This window comes from Tenrec ecaudatus, chromosome 3, assembly GCF_050624435.1.
Source record: "Tenrec ecaudatus isolate mTenEca1 chromosome 3, mTenEca1.hap1, whole genome shotgun sequence".
NCBI lineage: Eukaryota > Metazoa > Chordata > Mammalia > Afrosoricida > Tenrecidae > Tenrec > Tenrec ecaudatus.
This window is the reverse complement of record NC_134532.1, coordinates 169,218,758-169,240,533: the sequence shown is the minus strand read 5'-3', so window position 1 is coordinate 169,240,533 and position 21,776 is coordinate 169,218,758. Positions and strand designations below refer to the sequence as shown.

Genomic DNA, 21,776 nt, shown 5'->3' with positions numbered 1-21,776 from the left:
AGGTAGATAAAGCAATTTTCTGGGGCCAGAGTAATTAGATTTCCATTCTATACACAGGAGGTAATGTGTGTGGGAAATGTGGTTGTAGTTATCTTGAAAAGATTACCTCGGAAGTTAATTGCCAAGTTACCAAAAAGTAGTGATCAGGCAATTACAGCACGTGGCTGGCATTTGTAAGTGGCGTGCTTTCGAAAAGGTTTGCTTGATTGGGTACTCGGCCCCTGAATCGAACTCATCTGGCCAGGGGCCTTTCTCTCAAACATTGCACCCCCAGGCCTCCAGGTGTCTTTTCAGGTTACCTGAAGATAGAAATGGGGTCCGTGTGTTGTTTTCTCATCAAATGCTACCTTTCACGCTCAGGCTTTTAGAACCCGGTTTCACGCCACACCAGGAAAGGCGGGCTAATAATGGACATTTCATTTTGCATCCCGAGCCTTGGGGACTTGTTTGGGAGAGTTCCAAAGGCCATTGGGAATAACAGCTAGGTCCTCTGGAAATTTACCCGCAGTAGAAACCAACCTCCGTCATTACAATCACTCTACCAGCGAGTACTTGTGGAGGTGGCGCCCTGGCTCACGTGTTGGGCTGTTAACCAGCAAGGTCAGCAGTTTGAATCCTCCAGCAGCCACTCTGGGGGAGAAAGATGAGGCTTTCCACTCCCTTGAAGAGGTACAATCTGGGAAACGCACAGGGCAGTTTTACCCTGCCCCCTTGGGTTGCTATGCGTTAGAATGGATGCAATGGCGGTGTGGAGTCGTGAGTCAGGGTCTGCGTTGGAGTCCTGGTGGCAGAGAGGACTACTTGTTGGGCTGCTAACCCAAAGGTCCACAGTTTGAATCCACCAGTCAGCTCCAAGGGAGAGATGAGGCTTTCTGCTCCCATAAATAGGTAGTCTCAGAAATCCATAGACACAACTCTGCGCTGCCCTCTGGGATTGCTATTGAGTTGGAATGGATCTAGTGGCAGTGGGGTTTGTTTTTGGTAACTGAGCCCAGCAGGATTCTGGTGAGTAAACCCATGGGGTCCTTCCAAGGTGAGTATTACCACCCTACTTTTACAGCTCCGAGAACCAGGCTCAGAGCGTCGAAGTCACCTGTCAGAAGTCAACAGAGTAAAAGTTTGAGTCAGAATTCAAACCCACATCTAACCCCCACTAGCCTATCTCTCTAGTTCCCCTGCCCCTTCCTCTCCTCCTCCTCTTCCTCCACCCTTTCTTTACTCTTTTCACGATCGGGGCCAGAGCTGCTAACCACACGGTCTGCGGTTCCAACCCGCCAGCCTGCTCTGAGGGAATCTGTCTGCTTCCTGAAGACGCGCCGTCTCAGAAGCCCTCCGTAGGCTCACTGTGCATTGGAATCGGCCCGGCGGCAGTGGGTTTGTTTTGGCTTGTGCCACGGAAGTGCTCGCTCATCGCCAGACGAGGATGGTGGTTCATATGATGGACTTCAAATTTAGTCTGTGGACAGCAGCCAAGTTCAAGGTGTTTCCTTATTTATTTTCCCGGAGTAAGTGGGGGTTGTCATTCTCTCCCGTCAGCTGCCTCATTCCCATTGTGCCACTGACTGTGCAGACGCTGAATGCCTCCGTGTTGCCCTTTGGAAGACGCGTGGTGCAGAGCACCATAGACTACAGCGTGTACAAGCACAACGGCACCTTTGAGTGTAAGGCTTACAACCAAGTGGGCAAGAACGCCGCCCGCCTTAACTTTGCATTTAAAGGTAACAGCAAAGGTATATTTCCTTTTAATCCAATTTGAGGGGATGTTTTAAGCTCTGCCTACCATATCCATCCTGACTTTACCCCCATTCCATCCCTGGCCATGTCATCTCCCATAATACCTGCATCGCACCGCACCGTCATCTGACACCCCGCGTTCCCTGCTGCACGAGCTTAGTGATACACCGTGTACCCTTCTCAAGTTCAATTTCACCCATGCTCTTAAATGCATAGAGTTTGAGAGAGAGAAAGAGAGAGAGTGTGTGTGTGTGAGAGAGAGAGAGAGAGAGAGAGTGTGTGTGTGTGTGTGTGTGTGTGTGTGTGTGTGTGTGTGTGTGAGAGAGAGAGAGAGAGAGAGAGAGAGACAGACAGACAGACAGACGCTGTATTTCTTCCAGTGACTTATATTAAAAGGAAGAGGGGGACAGATGATACTTTTTCCTCTTATAAAGAGTTGCCGTGTCAGAAACCCACAGGGCAGTTCTTACCCTGTCCTATAGGCTACCTTGTGAGTCTGCTTCGACTTGATGGCGGTGAGGGATATTTTGGCTCTTTAATTAAAAGGAGAGAAGAAAAAAAAAAAGGAGCATAGAAAGGCGGCAAGGGAGTCGATGACGCCCAAATAAAATTAGGAGGATTTAACATTTGGACTCACTGTACCATTTCAGTTTTAGAAAATGGATGATTTTTAACACACACACACACACACACACACACACACAGTATCAAACAGCCTTTGACGAAGTCATGCCCACCAGACGTTGCTTTTAAAATCTCTAAAGTTTGACTCAGGAGTGAGTCGCTCTTCTCACGTTTGGCACAAGGACCTCGCGGGTGAATTGATGAATTGATGTTGCACCAGAGGACAAAGAAACCGGGCAACTCAAGTTTGAGGGCCCATATTTTTTGTTGTTCTCTGGAGCTGGCCGAGGATTGTGCCAAACAGCGGTGCGCTTTCAGTGTTTGAATAATGAGGGAAGAATCGTACATTGTTCTACACCATTGATTCTTTATTCAGACGGGGCAATGAGAAAGAATACTTCCAACCCCCCACCCCTCACCCCCCATCCCCCCATTGCAAATGAAATTCATGCTCGGGGAGAAAGGTGGGAAATGAAGGAAAGCTTGAGGAAGAGAGTGTGAACAAAGGGAACTTCTGAAAGTTGTCCAGATCGGGAATTAGGCTCAAGTACAAAATGCTCAGTCTCCATTGTTTTATTGTCTTTGTGTTGTAATCAAAAAGTGGCCTACAGCAATTGTGCTGGAGACATCCCGAGTCTGGCTAAAGCTGTGCTGGACCCTTGTTCCCAAATTTCTTCGGCCTCCCTCCCTCGTTCAGGAGGAGAAAAATGAAATGACTCAGCGCCTGCCAGCAATGGAAATCCTTTGTACTGCAACCTATAATCCAGGATAAAGTATAGGCATCTGCTTCCGCAGCCTCTTTGGATCAGTCCAGCACACCCCCAAGGGGCGGGGGTGGCCCACCTTGGGAAGCTTTGCTTTACGTGATTTGCTTGAATAACATGAGTAAGACACTAACCAAGGCTAGGATCTGAGACCCACAGCTTTGCATCATTCCATGCACCTAAGTAGTCAGGTGCCGGGTGAGTTGGGGGCGAGTGGTGCGTGGGGAGATCAACCCTGCTAATAGCGTGCGAATGCACCTCTCCTCTCTCCACTGTAGAACAAATCCAGCCCCACACCCTGTTCACGCCTTTGCTGATTGGTTTTGTGATCACAGCCGGGCTGATGTGTGTCATTGTGATGGTGCTCACCTACAAATATCTACAGGTAACCGTCTGCGCATGCCTCCCAGGGTGCTGCAACACCTGGAACATCCAGCACCCCACGGTCATGACACCTCTCCCTTTCTCTCTCCCCAGAAGCCCATGTACGAAGTGCAGTGGAAGGTGGTTGAGGAGATAAATGGCAACAATTATGTTTACATTGACCCAACTCAACTTCCTTATGATCACAAATGGGAGTTTCCCAGAAACAGGCTGAGTTTTGGTCAGTATGAAGCTGGGACTTTCCGTGTAACCTTTCTGTGCCCCCATAACTATTAACAATGGCCGAGGGGGACCCCGCTTGTTTCCTTTGTTGGAGTTTACCTGGAATAGGAAGTGTTTTCTGTGAAACCTCCCGGCTTTGGCGGCGAGTCCATTCGCCAGTAGAACAGAGTTGCCTTTGTTGCCTGTGAAGTAGCACAATGGCTCTGCAGTGGCATTCCTGCCTCCACCACTTACCTAGCTGTCTTCCTTGTTGAAGGGAAAACCTTGGGTGCTGGAGCCTTTGGGAAAGTCGTGGAGGCCACTGCGTACGGCTTAATTAAATCGGATGCGGCCATGACCGTGGCGGTGAAAATGCTCAAACGTAAGTTCCTGCAGGGGGAGCGTTTGACCTCAGTGGTAGTTTGCTATATCGTTTGGTTTTTGTTTGGGGATTTTTTGTCGGCTAAAATAAGATGTTTCTAATTTTAGCAAGCGCCCACCTGACAGAACGAGAAGCCCTCATGTCTGAACTCAAAGTCCTGAGTTACCTCGGTAACCACATGAATATTGTGAATCTTCTTGGAGCATGCACCGTTGGAGGTAAAGCTGTATCTAAATGATCTCTTATTATCACCCTTGTGTATTTTAAGACGATACGTTCCTTAATGGATTAGAAACACCCAGCATGATTTTTGCTCAGCTTATTGCTGTGTGACAAGGTAGGGTTTTTCATTTTTAGCAGAGGTACCTGGTGGCATAGTGAGTTACACTATGTGGGCCGCTAACTACAAGGTCAGCAGTTTGAAACCACCTGCTGCTCTTCAGGAGAAAGATGAGGCTTTCTCTTCCTGTACAAAGTTACGGTCTTGGAAACCCACAGGAGCAGTTCCACCCTGTCCTCTCGGGTCTCTGTGAGTCGAAGTGGGCTTACTGGCAGTGAGTTGCAGGGACTGTTTGGTATGGTGGTGCTGTCCAGGAAATGTTTGACTGCTGTAACTGCAAGGTTGGCGGGTCAAACCCAGCAGCCTCTCTGGGGAGAAAGATGAGGCTGTATGCTCCTGTAAAGACTTTCTACCTTGGAAACCCTAGATGGGAAGGGAGTGGAGTGTCATTATGATTTGGAATCAGCTTGATGGCAGTGGGTTGTGTGTGCGTGTGTGCATTTGCTTTGCTTGTTTTTAAGGGCTGTTCATCTGTGGGGCTTGGCCCCTGGCTTCTGTAAGGATCGCAACCATGGAGACCCCGGCAGCAGCCCTTCTCCCAGGTGGGCTCAACACGAGCCTCACCTGGCTGATGGGCAGTGCGGGGTTCTATTTAGTTTTCATGGTTCCGAAAGGTATATATTTCAGTTCAGTCATTGTAGGTGGGCCAGCCCAGGACATAACTCTAGTTACTGTCCTGTCTGCCACCATGACCACACTGACTCTGGAACCTCCCCTGGGCTGGACAGCTCTTCTTTTCATCCTGCAAACCTTCTATCCTCCTGGATCCGGCTCTGTCATCAGCTTGACGGTCATTTGCATGCCGCAGAGGGACTCGGGGCTCCCGTAGGCACCCCACAAGGCACACAGCTCCCTTCCATAGAGATGGCTTCCAATCCTGGCTGCAGTAGTTGGTTCTTCCAGAAAGCATGTGTGGTGTTTGCAGACAGCCCCGGGGCCTCAAAGGAACAGGGAGAGGCATGTGTCCAGCAGGCTGTTCCTGGAGTTCTGGAGAAGGGGCACGGGGCGAGTCGACAGCCTGAGGCTATCCCTTCAAACAGCCCCCATACGTCTTGCTTCACCGCACCATAAATTGTTCATGTGCAATTTGTACCTCAATTAACCGGCTGCCTGTTAGTTGGGGGCTGTTGCTGCCAGCCTTTGGTAACACGAAGGTGCCTGGGTACCCAGCGCACAGGTGAGGCCTTGTCATCGCAGCTTTCCACCTAATTTCCAGTCCCGTCTCCGCTGGCTGTTCCATGTGGCTGGTTTTCCCATTATGCCGCAGTTTGGGCTCTCTGTCATTTCCACAATAACTGCAGAGGAGGGTGGGAGCCACCCCTCTCCCCACCACTCTAAATGAGAGGGAATCACAGGATTCCTGTAGGAAGCTCAGTCACAGTGCAATGTCGTCTGCCAGCATGACTGCTGTCTGAAAAAGCAGCCATCAATCTGCACCCCCATCCCAATGCTGACATCACCTACAAGCCTATGTGGCAGGGGTGTCACCTGTACTCATACCTGCTTTTAGGTAAGCAGTATGCATAGACAGGATCATGGTTTATCCAGGGAAGGCTGAATTCAGATGACCATGAACACTTGGGTGTTTTTGGGGGAGACTGTGAAATGATCCATACCTTTCACCTCATTCTAACCTTGTCCTTTATGCTCGCAGGGCCCACCCTGGTCATTACAGAGTACTGTTGCTATGGTGATCTTTTGAATTTTTTGAGACGGAAACGGGACTCCTTTATTTGTGCCAAGCAGGAGGATCAGGCAGATGCAGCGCTGTACAAGAACCTCCTGCAGTCAAAGGACCCTACCTTGTGGTAAGGCTGATTAGCATATGGAGCGAGCCGTGGACAGGCCGTTCAGGGGGTCAAGAGGGTTTGCAATCAAGGCCAATTCTTTTAAAACAAAAAGAGCCTGAGATACTCTGAGGTGCGACATCAGAATTATTATTAAGTCATTTAAATGTGATTAACCAGCTTGGAATGATCGAGTCGTGTTTTTCAAGATTCGAGAATCATCTTAAACTTAACATTTTGCCGAAGGGTAGTTTTGTTTTTTTTGGGGGGGGGGTTTCTTTTAAAAGGCATGTCTAGTTTTTTTCACCCTCCACTTTGGTTCTGTTCCACGGACTGAATTCCATACCTGTGTCTCTTATCACAGAGTTGTTCTTGTGTGTCATCCCATTTTACGCCGAGGAGCTTAGTACTGAATGTCTCTTTCCAGCGAGGCAGTGTTTATAGGGAAATGCTCGAGCCTGTCAAGCCGTCACAGTAAATTCCTTTAAAGACTCTAACAGAGCTCTGAAAATACCTCCACACGGAGGTTTCTCTCCATCTACCTCTGAATTATTTCTGTAGACCGCCCCCCTCCCCCATCTACTCGTCCTGCTATAAAAAGACAGCGCTTCTTTACCACATTAAAAAAACAACCCTCCGTACCTTATTCTCATCACTGCGATCATTGATGACACTCTGAAATGGCATGATGTGTAAAGAGCTTCCAGTTCGTTCAAGGAGAATTAGGTTGACTTACAACCAGAATAAAGCTCTCTGGCAAACGTGACCTGCTCTTCCTTCCTGAAGGCTGGGAAAAGCCGCTGCTCTAAGAAGACTTCCCAGGTTAACCCCAGTCTCACAGAAATCATGGTTACTCCTTCCTTCTTGCCTGTGGAAGATGCCCTCGTGGCTTCGTGGGTTATATGTTGGCTGCTACGTACCAGGCCAGCAGCTAGAACCCAGCCGCAGCCATTCTGCCAGAGGAGGAGGAGCAGCCGTCTGCTTCCATAAAGATTCACAATCTCAGGGACTCGGCTCTGGAGGGTCACTCCAGTCATTTCATGCCTGCAGTTGGGGAAAGAGATCCCTCCTCTCTTTTTCATCCATTCTGCCTGACGATCTGAGCCCCCAAGCACTTACCACCTAGCCATCCAGGAGAACATGACGGTGGCTGGGTAAGCAGCTTCCAGGGAACCCCAATGGTGTGCTTACTGGTTAGGCGCTCGGCTGCTAACCAAAAGGTCAGTAGTTGCGGAGAAAAGACCCTGGTGAGCCAGCAGCTCCCCCTGTCACTTGGAACTGACTCCATGGCAGCCAACCAGTCACATTTTAGGAACCCTGATGTGCAAAGGCTGCAGGTTTGAGCCCTCCTCGGAGAAAGATGTGGAGATGTCTCTGGTACGATCACGGCCGAGACAGTGAGGCTATGGAGAAGTTCTGTTTGCTCTGTAGTCACCGGCTGCCCAAAAAACTGCAAACAACAAGAATCCTTTCTTTTTTTTTCTGACGCACTCATTCTATATGTACAAAGTGCAGTATTTTTTTAAAATGTTTTATTAGGGGCTCATACAACTCATCACAATCTATACATACATCAATTGTGTATAGCACATCTGTACATTCTTTGCCCTCATCATTTTCAAAGCATTTGCTCTCCACTTAAGCCCTTGGCATCAGGTCCTCTTTTTTCCCTTCCCTCCCCGCTCTTCCCTCCCTCATGAGCCCTTGATAATTTATAAATTATTATTTTGTCATATCTTGACCTGTCCAATGTCTCCCTTCACTCACTTTTCTGTTGTCTGTCCCCCAAGAAGAAGGTCACATGTAGATCCTTGTAATCGGTTCCACCTTTCCAACCCACCCTTCCTTTACCCTCCCAGTCTCGCCCCTCACACCCCTGGTCCTGAAGGGATCATCCACCCTGGATTCCCTGTGCCTGCAGCGCCTATCTGCACCAGTGTGCAACCTCTGCTCTATCCAGACTTGCAGGGTAGAATTCCTCTTACAAGGTAGAATAGAGGAAAGCTGTATTCTTCATCGGTGCTACATCCCTCCCTGACTGACTCATCTCCTCCCCTAGACCCTTCTGTGAGGGGATCTCCAGTGGCCGACAAATGGGCTTTGGGTCTCCACTCTGAACAAGAATCCTTTCTTTAAGCCATTTTCTTTTCTTCTCGTTGTTTTTTTTTTGACACGGCCTCAAGAAACATAGTTTATTTTGTGAAAATCAAGGATGGTATGCAACAGAGCTGTATTTAATCATTTATTGGGGGCTCTTAACAGCTCATCACTATCCATCTATCCATCCATCCAGGGTGTCAAGCACATTTGTACATATGGTGGCATCATCATTTTCAAAACATTTTCTTTTGACTTGAGCAGTTGATATCAGCTCCTCACTTTCCCCCTTCTTCCCTCATGAACCCTTGATAATTTATTTGTTAAAAAAATGTCCCCCATGACTTATATTGACCACCGTCTCCCTTCACTCACTCTTCTGGTGTCCGTCCCCCTTAGAAGGGGTTATATGTCAATCATTGTGACTGGTTCCCCTCCCCCCGCCTCCACCTTCCTCTTCCCCTCCTGGTCCCTCTGCTCTCATCACTGGTCCTGAGGGGTGTATCTGTCCTGGATTCCCTGTGTTGCGAGCTCCTATCTGTAGCAGTGTACATGCTCTGGTCTAGCCAGATTTGTAAGGTAGAATTGGGGTCATGATGGGGGCGGGGGAGGGCATTCCAAAACGAGGGGAAAGTTGTATGTTTTGTCAGTGCTGTACTGCACCCTGACTGCTCAAGCCATTTCCTGTAACTCTGGCTGAAGTGCGAAATCCCGGGGGAAGATTTTAAAGTTTTATATCAGTTCCTTACACTTGATTAATTTCTAGTCCTGGTAAATAGAAGTCAAGCCAACGGGAGCCTGTTCATCCAAATCATGTAGTCTTTGTAGAAAGAACTGAACCACCTAGTCTCCCCCCACCCACCCCCCCGGACCCTTGGCATCTATCTATCTAGATAACGTTTTTGAAATAATGGCTAAAATGGTTCTAGTCATGTGGTGTTCTTTGTGCTTTGGGATCCCATATGGGATTGGAACCACCAGCCTGCTCTGAAGGAGATTGTTGTCATGGTGTTTCTATGCTAATCAGAAGCAGGAAGTACTAGAAATCTTGAAGAGTCTCCAGCCAAATGTTGCAGATTCAAGAGGTCCAGATGGTTCAGAAATCGTCCAAATTATTGGTGTTTATCTGAACCAAACTTGCTTTTTTAAGCTTCTCTTCCCGCCAGTCGCTGCAAGTTAGCCAGGCTCACCTCGAGAGGACGGCCTCGCTCTTTACCTGACCTGGGAGGACGGCCTCGCTCTTTACCTGACCTGTATCGGGTCTTGCCTGCTGGGCGAACAGCGAGTTAGATCACAGTGCTGACTTTCTTTTTACCCTCTTAGGTCCATAGCATTGAGAACTGGGATGTTTCTGGCTCCCAGCCCTTCTGTTCTTGAGCGTAAAGGAGGTCATAGATAGCTAATTCCTGGGGTTGGAGCCTAACAAATATTAAAGACTCTTCTTCTCGAAACTCATATTTTCAAACTCTTCATTGACATTTGGCACACTTACTTCTGATTAAATCAGCCCACGATGGGGTGGTGCGGGGATGGCGCCTGCCTGCTGGAGCCCCTGCACCATGGTCCGTGCTATTGGTTGTGACTGGGCGGATGTTTCTTCTCTCCCCACAGTGACAGTACTAATGAGTACATGGACATGAAGCCTGGGGTTTCTTATGTTGTCCCCACCAAATCAGACAAGAGGAGATCTGCGAGGATAGGTGGGTACCAGCGGCACGTTAGGTTATACTTTGGGTTGTTAACTGCAAGGTCGGCAGTTCAGAACTACCTGCTGCTCCATGGGAGTATGGCCCAGCTGTCCACTCCATGGGCTTGGTTTTGTGTTTCGGGGACGGAAAGCTCATTCTCAGTATTGACCTCGTCCTCCTTGACGATAGACCCCAAATCAAGGTCGGGGACCATCAAGGTCGGGGACCATCAAGGGCAGCCAAGAGGTGTTTGGGGGGAAAGCCTGTGGTATTGTCTCCAAGCCTTGTACTACAGAGCTGGCATTTGGGTTTTCCTTGGAAATGACTCCTGATCTCCCGAGGACTTGGGAACCCAGCCCAGAATTGTGCCTTTGAATTTTGTGTTCTATTGGGTGGGGATCGGCCTGGAGATTCCCGTGAGATGGCTTGTTGCCCACCTTTGGTGGTGTTTTTTGCCTGGGTCTCTATGTGCCCCTCTTTAAGTTTTAAAGGAGCCCTGGTGGTGCCAGAGGAAAAGCACGGGGTTACTAGTCAGCCACAAGGTGAGCTGTTCAAATCCAGCAAGCCACTCCTCAGGAGGAAGATGAGGCTGTCAGTGCCCTAGAAGATGTCTGGGCGCAGACACTCTAAGGTCACAGTGCATTGGAATGGACTCAGTGGCAGCGTTTGGTTTGGCTTTGAAAAACCTTCTCCTCTCCAGCAGGCTCGTACATAGAGCGGGATATGACTCCCGCCACCATGGAGGACGACGAGCTGGCTCTGGACCTGGAAGACTTGCTGAGCTTCTCCTACCAGGTGGCCAAGGGCATGGCCTTTCTCGCCTCCAAGAATGTAAGTGGAAGCGCTGTGCCCGCCCCAGTGGAGCGCTTCCGAGCCGTAGTTAGAACGCAGAGCGTCATTCTGAAGTGTGGTAGCCAGCAGCAGAGGAAATCGAGTGTTTCTCATGTTCCAACTGCTGTCTCCTTGGAATTCCTGTGCTAATTTATGAGCTTTAAAGTGCAAGCCTGTCTCAATGAGCTTCATATGAATATTTATATATATATATATATATGCAATGCCTCCGTTTGAAACTGTAGGCTAGGTCTGTAGAAAACAGAGAGGTTCTCATCAATGAAAGGAGGTGCAGGGCTGGGGCCCCTATGGAGTTACTGTGCAGTGGTGGAGCAGACCTTGGGGGTGTATTTCTGTTTGATCCAAAGACGACGAGTTTGGCTTAGGGGAAATATGGGCAGCTGGGGCTCAGAGAAGACCACCTGTTGGGGAAGAAGGTGGACGTGGTGAAGTGAAGGGACCGGGTTCTGGAGGGGAGAGGGGCGTTCCCTAGGTCATGTATGGGACGCATGGGACAGGATGTGCCTTTGGCTCCCACCCGTCGCGTCACCGGTGACATTTCCACCCCATGAGCGAACTAAAGGGGAACGTAGGGTGGCTGAAGGAAGGGCTGCGTTCTTGTGTCCGGGGCGGATGTCAGACTGACGACGCATGCAGACGTTTGAAAAGCCCTATGAAAGGCCAGGCCCAGAGCTGCATGTGCCAGAGGGCGTGTCCGGTGTGAACCGCAAAAGAGCGCTTGCCAATCTACTTCCCTGCGGATGAGAGCAGTGCGGAGAAGGGGAGGGAGGGGAGGGAGGGGAGGGCGGGCATTTCCTGGGAATTAATTTTGAAAGTGACCCCAGTCATGAGGGGCCCGAGCAGGGCTGGTGGTGAATGACTCCAGGCATCCCTGTGATTGTGGGAGACACGCCGGTGCCTGGCGGAGTTGAACCCGTCACACACAAGCCATGCGACACTGCAGTGTTGCGCGCAGGCTTTGTTTTTGTGGGTGTGTCCTCCCCCCTCCATCACAAGGTAAAAATGAATGCCCACGGGTTTCTGTTTTCTCTCCCGGCTGAATAGTGCATCCACAGAGACTTGGCGGCCAGAAACATCCTTCTCACTCATGGCCGAATCACGAAAATCTGTGATTTTGGTCTAGCCAGAGACATCAAGAACGACTCGAATTACGTGGTCAAAGGCAACGTAAGTGCAGGACCCCGCCGTGGGGAGGGGTGCCCCTCTGTGGCCAGTTGCCGGCTGACCGCTTGCTTTCCTCTCATACTCATTCTTTATAAAAATCATTTTATTGGGGGCTCGTACAACTCATCACAATCCATCCATCAAGCACATTTGTACATTTGTTGCCATCATCATTCTCAAAACATTTTCTTTCTACTTGAGCCCTTGCTCCTCAATTTTTCCCCTCCTCCCTCTCCTTTCCTCCCTCCTTCCCTCACCCTTGATCATTTATAAATGATTATTTTTTCATATCTTATACTGTCTGATGTCTCCCTTCACCCACTTTTCTGTTTTCCGGTCCCCTGGGAAGGGGTTATAGGTAGATCATTGTGATCAGTTCCCCATTTTCACCCCCACCTTCTGCTTCCCCTCCTGGTATGGCTACTCTCATTAATGGTCCTGAGGGGTTTATCTGTCCTGGATGCCCTGTGTTTCCAGCTCTTATCTGTACCCATGTACATGCTCTGGTCTAGCCGGATTTGTAAGGTAGAATTAGGGTCGTGATCGTTGGGGGGAGGAAGCATTCAAGAACTAGAGGAAAGTTGTATGTTTCATCGGTGCTATACTGCACCCTGACTGGCTCGTCCCCTCCACCTCCTGCCTGGTGATGCCAGGTGATGGAGCTGCGGACAAATCAAGCGTGGACCTGGCTGACGGTGCCTGGCACATACGCGGCACATTGCTATCACTAACAGCCCAATAATAGAACCCTCGTTCTAATTGTGTAATGACGGGGCATGTGAAGGGAACAGAAATAGCCTTCCTGTTCACGCTGCCCGGGAATAGCAGCGGACTCCCATTTGCTCCAGCGTCACAAATGCAGACTTGAAGGTCACAGCAAGAGTGCGCTCCCGGAGACTGACACGCTCTGCAGAAAAGACGAACCACCTGAGGTGACAATGCCCAGAAGCCGCGGCGTTGGTGGCTGGAGCTGGTCGTCAACAGCGGCCCAGCGGCTCCTGAGTGACATCTGTCTGGGGGACACAGAGTGCTTTCTTCCGTTGCCAATGTCACTGTCTTCTCAGAGCAAGCGCTCGGTCCTGAATGCCCAGTCTTCCCATTTTAAAAGTGGGAGAAAGGAAGGCACAGTATCAATGAGCGATTCCACCCCCTGGGGCTGAGGGAGCCAGGCCAGCAAAGGCTGACTCCAGAGCAGGAGCCCGGGGTAGTGTAAAGGTGAAGCGGTTGGTCAGTTGCTAACTGAAAGGTGAGGGGTTCGCATCCGCCCGTGACTGTGGGAGAGAACACCAGTCAGTCTCCTGTAGAGATTACAGTGTAGGAAACCCTATGGGGCAGTTCGACTCCGTCTGTCTTCTAAAAGACTCACTGCCATCGAGGTTGATTCTGGCTCGTCTTGGCACAACAAAGCGGGGTAGGCGAACTGCCCCCTTTGGGTTTCTGAGACCGTACATCTAAAGGGGGGAGTAGAAAGCCTTGTTTTGTTCCCTGGAAGGACTGGTGGTTCCGAATTGCGATAAACAGGAGTGGTATAAAGCAAAATTGACAGGACGGTACCTAAAACAATCCCATTAGTCTGGGAATCCATATGGCTGTATTCATGAATTCTATATTCTTGGATATCTTTTTCCCCAGACTCGTTTCTATTTCCTCTTGAAGGTGGAATATGGCTAAGGATTTACCTGTCCTCAACTTCATATACAGAAACGCATGCACAATAAAGCAAGCCCCATGACAAAAACATAGATGTGTTATTTGAAATTTAAATGCATCAGGGCAGTGGCTGGTACGCTGACTTCTGATTGGCTTGTGATGGCTTAGGGATCTTGGTTCGAATTCACCAGGGGCGGGTGAGGTCCCACGAGAAAGAGGAGGCTTTCTCGTGCCATGAAGAGCTCCTGTCTCTGAAGCTCACAGGGGCAGTTGTACCCTGTCCTGTAGCATCTCCAAGAGTCAGCATCGACTTGATGGCAGGGAGTCTGAATTCACGAGGCTTCCAGATGGTAGCCTTCAGCTCCGTATCAGCCGTCACTTTCATGAGGCAGCTGGGTAAGGAGAGTGCAAGGGCGGGTCATTCACTGAGGCCCTTGTGTCGACCTGGTTAGAATCGCAAGTGTCCTGGCGGCAACTTCTCAGAAAGTTCTTCCCTTCCACGTGGCTTCTTACTGACTTTCGATCCACAACCCTGTTCATCGTAAGGTGAAACCAACGGACCCTTGGTTTGGATGTGGGTTTAAAGGTACAAAATGAAACATAACAATTTCCAGAGAAACCGGTTCCACTGCATTGCAGCTATCGAAATATTAGCAGTTAAATTTGTAATGTAGCAAGACATTTGCTACATGTGTAATGTAGCAAGACAGTACACAGAACAACAGGCTCTCACCCTGCTCTGGAAGCTACCGAGCTCACTGCCATGAGACATTCCCGACTCAGCAACCCGCCCTCCAGGACACAGTAGAACCACCATGTGTGTAAGGGAGTAGAAAGCCTCATCTCTCCCACCGAAGTCGGTCGCTTTTTGCATCTGCGACAATTACTTTTGAGAAGGGTGGAGGCAGAGGGAGGTTTACACAGCGTTCAGTCTCCAAAGACCCATGGGAAGGATGAGGAGGTTGGATCTTTTTAGGGTGCATTAGCGTCCAGGAATCCAGATGGTCTGTTGGAGGAATGGTCGGTAGAAACGTCCGGATGTGTGCAGTGCATTTAAAGGAAGCTGCCACTTGCCAGTGTGGTGTACTCGCCGGAGGACAAGCAGCCCTGCCTGCTGCAGGGCTCGCTCTGCAGAGATCAGTGAGGCGGCAGCACCAGGCAAGCACACGAAAGCGATTCAGCAGAGTGGCAGTGGGTTTTGTTTGATGGGAGTTACTTCCTGCAGGCGGCCTTGCCGGCGTCTGGGTAAGAAGGCCATCCTTGGCATGGGACCGCAGCACACCCATGGCCATGGAGTCTTTCTGGCGCCCGGTGCCCGCAGGTGTCCGAGGAGAACAGTGCTCCGCAGGGGTTGCAGTGACTCGTTTTTCTGGACACAGGCTGGCAAGCCTTTCCTCCAAGGAAACCCTGGGTGGATTCGAACCTCCAGTCTTGTGGTTAGCAGCTGAGCGAGCCAACCATTTGTGCTACCCCAGACTCCTTACCCAGGATAGAAACTCCAAAATAAAAGTGGGATAAATGGAAGGGTAACAGTCGGTACCTGGGTATTGCCCTCAACTGCCAAGGGGTACCTGAGCATCACCCTCATCTTCCCAGGGGTACCCAGGTGCCACCTTCATGGTGCAATATGGCCATGATGGGAGGTGGCATAGCGACAGAAGAAGGAAGCAGGAGGCCTCTGCCAGTTATGTATTTCAGAAGGTTTTCTTAAATCTGCCCTATTTTCTCTTATAATCAAGTGACCCAGACTGCAGCAGGTGGCCGTGGGGACAGGGAAGTGTCACCTCACTGTGTGTGGGTGGCCGGGTTTCTGTTACTCAGACAAAGGGCAAACTTGACACTCAGTTTCACCTGCCTCACCTCTGCTTTACTCAGCCTGTGGCAGAGCGTCAGGGTTCCAGCCCTTGTTTGTCCGTGTGTGGCGTCTGCTCTCACCGTGGTGCTGCGCCCACTGAATGGCCCTGTTGTTAAAACGGCGGTCATGGGATCATTCGTGGTCAGCCGTTGGGATTCGCTGAGGACTTACGAGATCCAAGGTCTTGTTGAGAAGCCCCCCTCCAGCAGCAGGGTAGCTCCCGGTCAGGGGGTGAGCATTCTCAATGAACACTGCCGGATCTCTCCTCTTGCCGTTACAGGCTCGACTCCCCGTGAAGTGGATGGCTCCGGAGAGCATCTTCAACTGCGTGTACACGTTTGAAAGCGATGTCTGGTCCTACGGGATTTTTCTGTGGGAGCTGTTCTCTTTAGGTAACACGGATTCTTGCCAAAGGCCCCTTGATGAGGCACCGAGTCTCGTCCTATTCCAGTTTGTCGCAGCATCTTGCTTGTGGTTCACACTGACGGACGCGTGCTCTGTTTACCCCAGGAAGCAGCCCCTACCCTGGCATGCCAGTCGATTCGAAGTTCTACAAGATGATCAAGGAGGGCTTCCGGATGTTCAGCCCTGAGCACGCACCTGCCGAAATGTAAGGGCCAAGACGCTCTCTCTGAAGAGAGCATTTCCCCATTTCTCTTCCTGTTTTTAGCCACAATGCCAGGTGTGGAGGGGGTTTGTTCCTCAGCACAGCTTGAAATATCACCTGGGCTCACGTCGTTTCTCCAGCTTCAGTTCATTAGCCGCGCCTAACCCACACGGCATCAGGGGCATCTCAGGTCTGCTAGGTCCCCAGTGCTGAGCCCTGGTGGCATAGTGGTTGAGGCGTGGGGCTGCTAACCACAAGGTCAGCTGTTCAAAGCCACCAGCCGTTCCTCGAGAGAAAGATGAGGCTTCCTGTCCCCACAAAGAGCTAACAGTCTCAGAGACCCACGGGGGCAGTTCCACCCTGCCCCATAGGGTCACACTGCATTGGAATCAACTCTGTGGCAGTAGGTTTGGAGTTTCGATTGTGGGCAATGAGGTTGCTGTGGAGTCGATTCGGACTCCCGGTCACCCCCGGTGTGTCGGACTACTGCGCTCCTTAGGGGTCCCAGTGGCCCATTTTTTCTTTAGGAAACAATCACCAGGCCTTTCTTTTGAGGTACGTCCACGTGGACTTGAATCTCCCACCTCCCTCTTAGCTGCTGTGCACATTACCTGCCTGCGCTCGGTCATTCTTGAATTGGAATGGTTCGCTACGGACCTGGATTTTTCCCTTTACGCCCATGTCCTCCCGCACGTCCAGCAGTGGGAGTGAGGTAACTCGCCTGATTCTGCAGGTACGACATCATGAAGACTTGCTGGGATGCCGACCCCCTCAAGCGGCCAACCTTCAAGCAAGTGGTTCAGCTCATTGAGAAGCAGCTCTCAGATAGCTCCAATCACGTGAGTGCGGAGCCCCGGAGGGTGGCCCCTCTTTCCACCTTTCAGGCGCCCTCCAACCCTCCCTCCAGCTCTGGCCCCGGCTTAGGTAATCAATGGCGCTTCAGGCTCCGAAAAGGAGCCGTGGAAATAAGTTCTTTCTACCCAGAGCCCCGCTGTTGTGAGCCTAGAAGGTTGGGGGATGCGGTGGGGTCAGGGTGGGGTGCTTTGCACTCAGAATGTGGAGGTAGAAGTTTCTGGAAGGATCAGCTGTTTCCTCCCCGGCCCCAAATGCTGGCCATGGCCCCATGGTGTGTCCTCTCTCTCACCTGTCAAGCCATTCACTCTGCAGGCCTGGAGTGAATAAAAGCCGAGAACCAACGGCTTGTTACTGCAGCAAAGTCAGCCTTCTGCTCAAACAGGCACCTCTGGAAAGTGGCAGAGAGTATCATGCCCATGAGCCTCAGCTAATAAAGTCGGGGAGGCTCCCTCCCCGTCGTTTTCAGGGATGGGGGTGGTGGTGACGGAGGAACGGAAAGTGGAATCCCCTGTTTCCTCTCCTGCGTTTTAGGAAGAATTGGGGAAACTCACTTGGATGTCGATTTTTGTCAAGCTGCCCTTGTGTCATGTGGTGTCAGCCTGTCCCTTCCCCCTCGCGCACCATTCCATCTCCTTTTCCTGCTGGCTTGTGGGCTGGCAGCTCACTTTTCTGGTTCTTCTAGTGACATGCCACCAATAGTCTGGGATCAAACGTGCTCTTCTGGCCAAAGCATATTTCACATTCAGCAGAGTTTTCCATTCAGAGGCTTTGATTCTCCATGCGAGGCCCCGGAGGGGGCCACCTAAGTTCTCAGCCAATGGCATCTGCTATCAGTGAGTTTGGTTTGGTTTACTGAGTGGCAGTTGGCTTTAAAGCTTATTGATAAACCCATTTAGGGAGTGATTATTTCCAGATATGTCCTGTCAGGAAGAGTGGGAAGCCTAAACATTTCTCTCTCTTTGTCTTTTTAATTGTGGTGAAAACAGACCAGCCTGTCCACCAACACAACATCTACATTTCATGTTCAAGGGTGTAGTTACATAGGCATCTGCATACGGAAGACATATTTGCATGTGCATATGGAGAGAGCCTCCCTGATGAAGTGGGTGATGTGTTGAGCTGCTAACCACAAGCAAGATCAGCAATTCCAGGAGGCTTTCTGTTCCCTGTAAGAGCCCGGCCACAAAACTCACGGCAGTTTCACTGTGTCCTATAGGGTCGGTTTGAGTCAGGATCAACTCAGTGGTAGTGAGTTTGGAGTTTATTAATACACACACACATTAAAAATATATCAGCGTCACCGAGTCGATAACGACTCATAGACCCTATAGCACAGGGTAGAACTTCCCCTGTGGATTTCTGTGACGGAAACTGTTTATGGGCCTAGAGAGCCCCGTCTTTTGCCCGCAGCGCAGCTGATGGTTTTGAACCCCTGACTTTGTGGTTAGTCGTCCAACAGATCACCAGGGGTCCTACCTACATATCGCGCACACACATCGTGTCAAATAGTTTTCCTCAGAGAGTTGGTTGCCCTGGAGGGGGTGTGTGTGGGGGGGCGGGGTTCTTGGGTGCTGATCTTTACAGAACGGATCCCCACGTCTTTTGCCTGGGGAGCTTGGGGGGAGGGGGAGGAAGGGGCTTGGGCTGGAAGCCCAGCGCTTCACCATTGTGCCACTAAGGCTCCTTTTAGGTGAGCTGTCCCCTGCTGCTTTGGTGGCTGTGTTAACAAGTGTCCACCCCTCATTAGCAGGCGGGGTCAGCCAGCTCACTGGGTGAGTGATGGCTGAAAACAGGCACCTATGTCCGCCCAGAATGGAAAGTAATGTTTCCTTCACCCGCTCCTTATGCAATCTGACCCTGGAGACAGGAGGGTGGTAAAGCCACGCTGTTTTGCTTTGGCTCCATGTTTGTGCAAAGATGCTTACCCGGTTGTTTGGGATTCAGAAACAATCCGTGTGCCCCGACCGATGTGCGCAGGCTGGGAGCCGGGTGTGCTGACTGTGTGCTTTTTTCCTCAGCTGTACTCCAATTTCGCCAACCCCAGCCCCATCCCCGCAGACCACTCGGTGCGGATCAACTCCGTGGGCAGCAGCGCCTCCTCCACCCAGCCTCTGCTTGTGCACGAAGACGTGTGAGGCCGGGAGATGCTCTGGGACGGACAGCCTCCGCCCCCAGGACCGGCCCCTGCCTGCTTCTGGATCCTCCATAGTGTTACTTCTCCGCACCCCGGCCTGCATCCCCATCCGCCTTTATGAACATGCTTCCTGAGCGGCCAGTGGTCATGGCCAGCCTCTGTCCCGTTGCCGGGGTGGGGATTGTATATATTCCCAATAGCAAGGTAGCTTAGTAAAGAGGAAATAAAAAGCACAATTTGACTGGGAAGGCGTGGGGCGGACCGGACCCCTCGGAGTCCTTTCGAGGGCTTCTCAGCGTCTTTGTGAGACGTGAGGCACAGCGCTTATTGGGGAACACTAGCCATCCTGCTGGCCCGCGGAATCCTTCACACCGAGGTGACGCCGAAACGTTAGCCCTTTATGTGGGAAATAGTTATTCACAACAAGAGGCTGCCTGGCGTCCGTGAACATCAGGTCTTCCCCAAATAGGTTCTTTATGGTGGAATGAGGCCACGGGATGGCTCCCTGGGAGCAAACAGATGCATGGCTGTGAACCACAGCCCGGCTTTCTGTGCTGCTGGCCTGGCTTTGTATAAATAGAATTTGCTTTTAAGGAGTTGACTGAGAGAGAAGGCCTCCCCAGCCAACATCTGTATCTACCAAAACACATGCTCCGACATTAGAGGTGGCGGGGAGTTGGGCGTCTACATGGTTGTGCCTAGCTCCGGCACTGGGCCCAGTGTGTGCGGGCGCAGAAAGGAGCCGGCCAGGCTGAAGGACCCCCCTTCAGGCTTCTTTTCAGATGGGAAAAGGCCTCATTGCAAGCAGAGTCTCAGCCCTTTGACCTGGTTGTTGAGCCGGCCTACCAGCTCCAGACCAGCGTCACCCTCCACAGTTGGGATGCAGTTTAGACCCAGTTACTGATTTTCCTGCCCTGATTCGGGCCGCAGGAGGGAGCTGTGCACTCCCGGTTCTGATCCGTAGGCAACAAGAAGGAACATTTAGAATCAGCCCTTTTTCTGGGCATGTCCTGGACGTTGGGCCAGTATGTATATATATATCTATAGCAGCGTGTGCATCTGAGTGTAGACAAATATTTTTTTTCGGGTCTTGTTGCTTTGAGCCCCTGAGGGTCCTTTAGTGCCCCAGCTGGAACGTGGCTTTCATTACGACTGCTCTTGTTGCTCTTCTCGAAGCTGTCTCGCGTAGCCTACCCAAAGCCGACACAAAGGAATATAGGAAGCAGGGTGCTTACGTACCCATTGAGTTGCAGTCCACCTGCCTTTAAGTCACTGTTATTTGTATTCAACATACTGTTTCCATCCCGGAGACTTTGTTAGTGCTACTGTCCCACTGAAACCTAGTTAAGTTTTACCCATGAAGCCGTTCAGAGCTATCCATTTTCATTGGTCCCTCGCCGCCCAACTGTCAGAAGTCAACAAGGTGGTGGCCAGCTCCGTGTGTTGTCTTGTAAGATGCAGGTGTGCTGCTCTCATGGTTTCCCGCTCTGTGCCCCAGACGGCCTGTAGAGGACTGAGGCCGTCCATCTGGAAATGCCCATTTGCACTGGAGTTCCATGCCCTGCACCTTCCCGAAGTGCACGGGTTTCTGGGTAGTGCTGTCACATAGAGACTGTGGCCATTTGCCTTTCTTTGTACGGGGAAAAATAATCCTTTGCATTTCTATGGTCTTTCACAGTAAAGAAAATGGTAGTTAATTATAGATGTCTAGGTATTTCAGGGGCAGATCATTCAGAGTTTGTCTTGGATATTCTGGAAAGTTTATATTTTTATAATTTGGGATTTTGTTTTTTTAACACATCAGATACTTTCTTTGCAGTGGCTTCATGTTTGAACTTAAGTTGCATTTCTTTGTTGTCTTTTTTGGTTTTTGTAAATACTGAGATGTAGCAATAATGTCTTTTGAAGATTTCCCAGCCCATGAGTCCCTGGAAATATTTTTTTTATATATATATAAATATACAGTAACTTTATGTGTAAATAAGTGAGCGGTGCAGGCTCCAAGGATGTTTGTGTTCCTTGTGTTTCATTTCTTTTTCTTCCTGCTATGTCATTCAATTGTTGAGTGTTCTGAAGACTTCTAATAAAAATGTAAATCTATAAATCAACTGATTGTTCTGATCTCAATGGGCTTCAGCTTTTAAGTGTCAACATGTGTTCATCCAGATAGCAGAAAGGTGTGCATTTTGTGCAAAGAGATAGGAAGGAGCCATTGAGTAGTGCAAATGAGTAACTTGTTCAGCTACTGACTAAAACTTTGGAAGTTTAAGATACCATCCAGAGGCACCACAGAAGAAAGGCCTGGTGATCTATTTTGAAAAATCACTCATTAAATGCGCAATCTGAAGGACACCGTGAATCCGTCTCGGTAACAGCTGGTATATATAGGGTACGCTCAAGACTGTCAGATTCTGGGATTTGTCTACTTGCAGATCAATAGACACCGAGTAAGAATTTACTCTGTCCTATTTTTCAGGAGCCCTGGTGGCATAGTGTTACACGTTATATGTTGGCCTGCTAACCCCAAGGTCAGCAACTCAACCCTCAGCTGCTCTTTGGGAGAAAATTAGGAGGCTCTCCATTCTCCTAAAGAGAGACAGTCTGGGAACTCACAGGGACAGCTCCACCCTGCCTTACCGGGTCACTATGAGTCAGAAG

The 21,776-nt window shown here is 50.3% G+C and overlaps 1 protein-coding gene across 1 annotated transcript in view; it reads left to right on the top strand.

The window, feature by feature from the left end:
• Positions 1–21,188, top strand: part of KIT (KIT proto-oncogene, receptor tyrosine kinase) — a 111,304-nt gene extending 90,116 nt beyond the window's left edge. The window contains exons 9-21 of the mRNA XM_075544967.1: positions 1,537–1,718; positions 3,401–3,507; positions 3,600–3,726; positions 3,985–4,089; positions 4,197–4,307; positions 6,084–6,237; positions 9,925–10,013; positions 10,705–10,832; positions 11,898–12,020; positions 15,803–15,914; positions 16,033–16,132; positions 16,863–16,968; positions 19,003–21,188. Coding sequence (XP_075401082.1) covers positions 1,537–1,718; positions 3,401–3,507; positions 3,600–3,726; positions 3,985–4,089; positions 4,197–4,307; positions 6,084–6,237; positions 9,925–10,013; positions 10,705–10,832; positions 11,898–12,020; positions 15,803–15,914; positions 16,033–16,132; positions 16,863–16,968; positions 19,003–19,119 — 1,561 coding nt within the window. The 3' untranslated portion in view covers positions 19,120–21,188. The remainder of the gene's footprint in view (positions 1–1,536; positions 1,719–3,400; positions 3,508–3,599; positions 3,727–3,984; positions 4,090–4,196; positions 4,308–6,083; positions 6,238–9,924; positions 10,014–10,704; positions 10,833–11,897; positions 12,021–15,802; positions 15,915–16,032; positions 16,133–16,862; positions 16,969–19,002) is intronic.
• Positions 21,189–21,776: the final 588 nt, after the last annotated feature.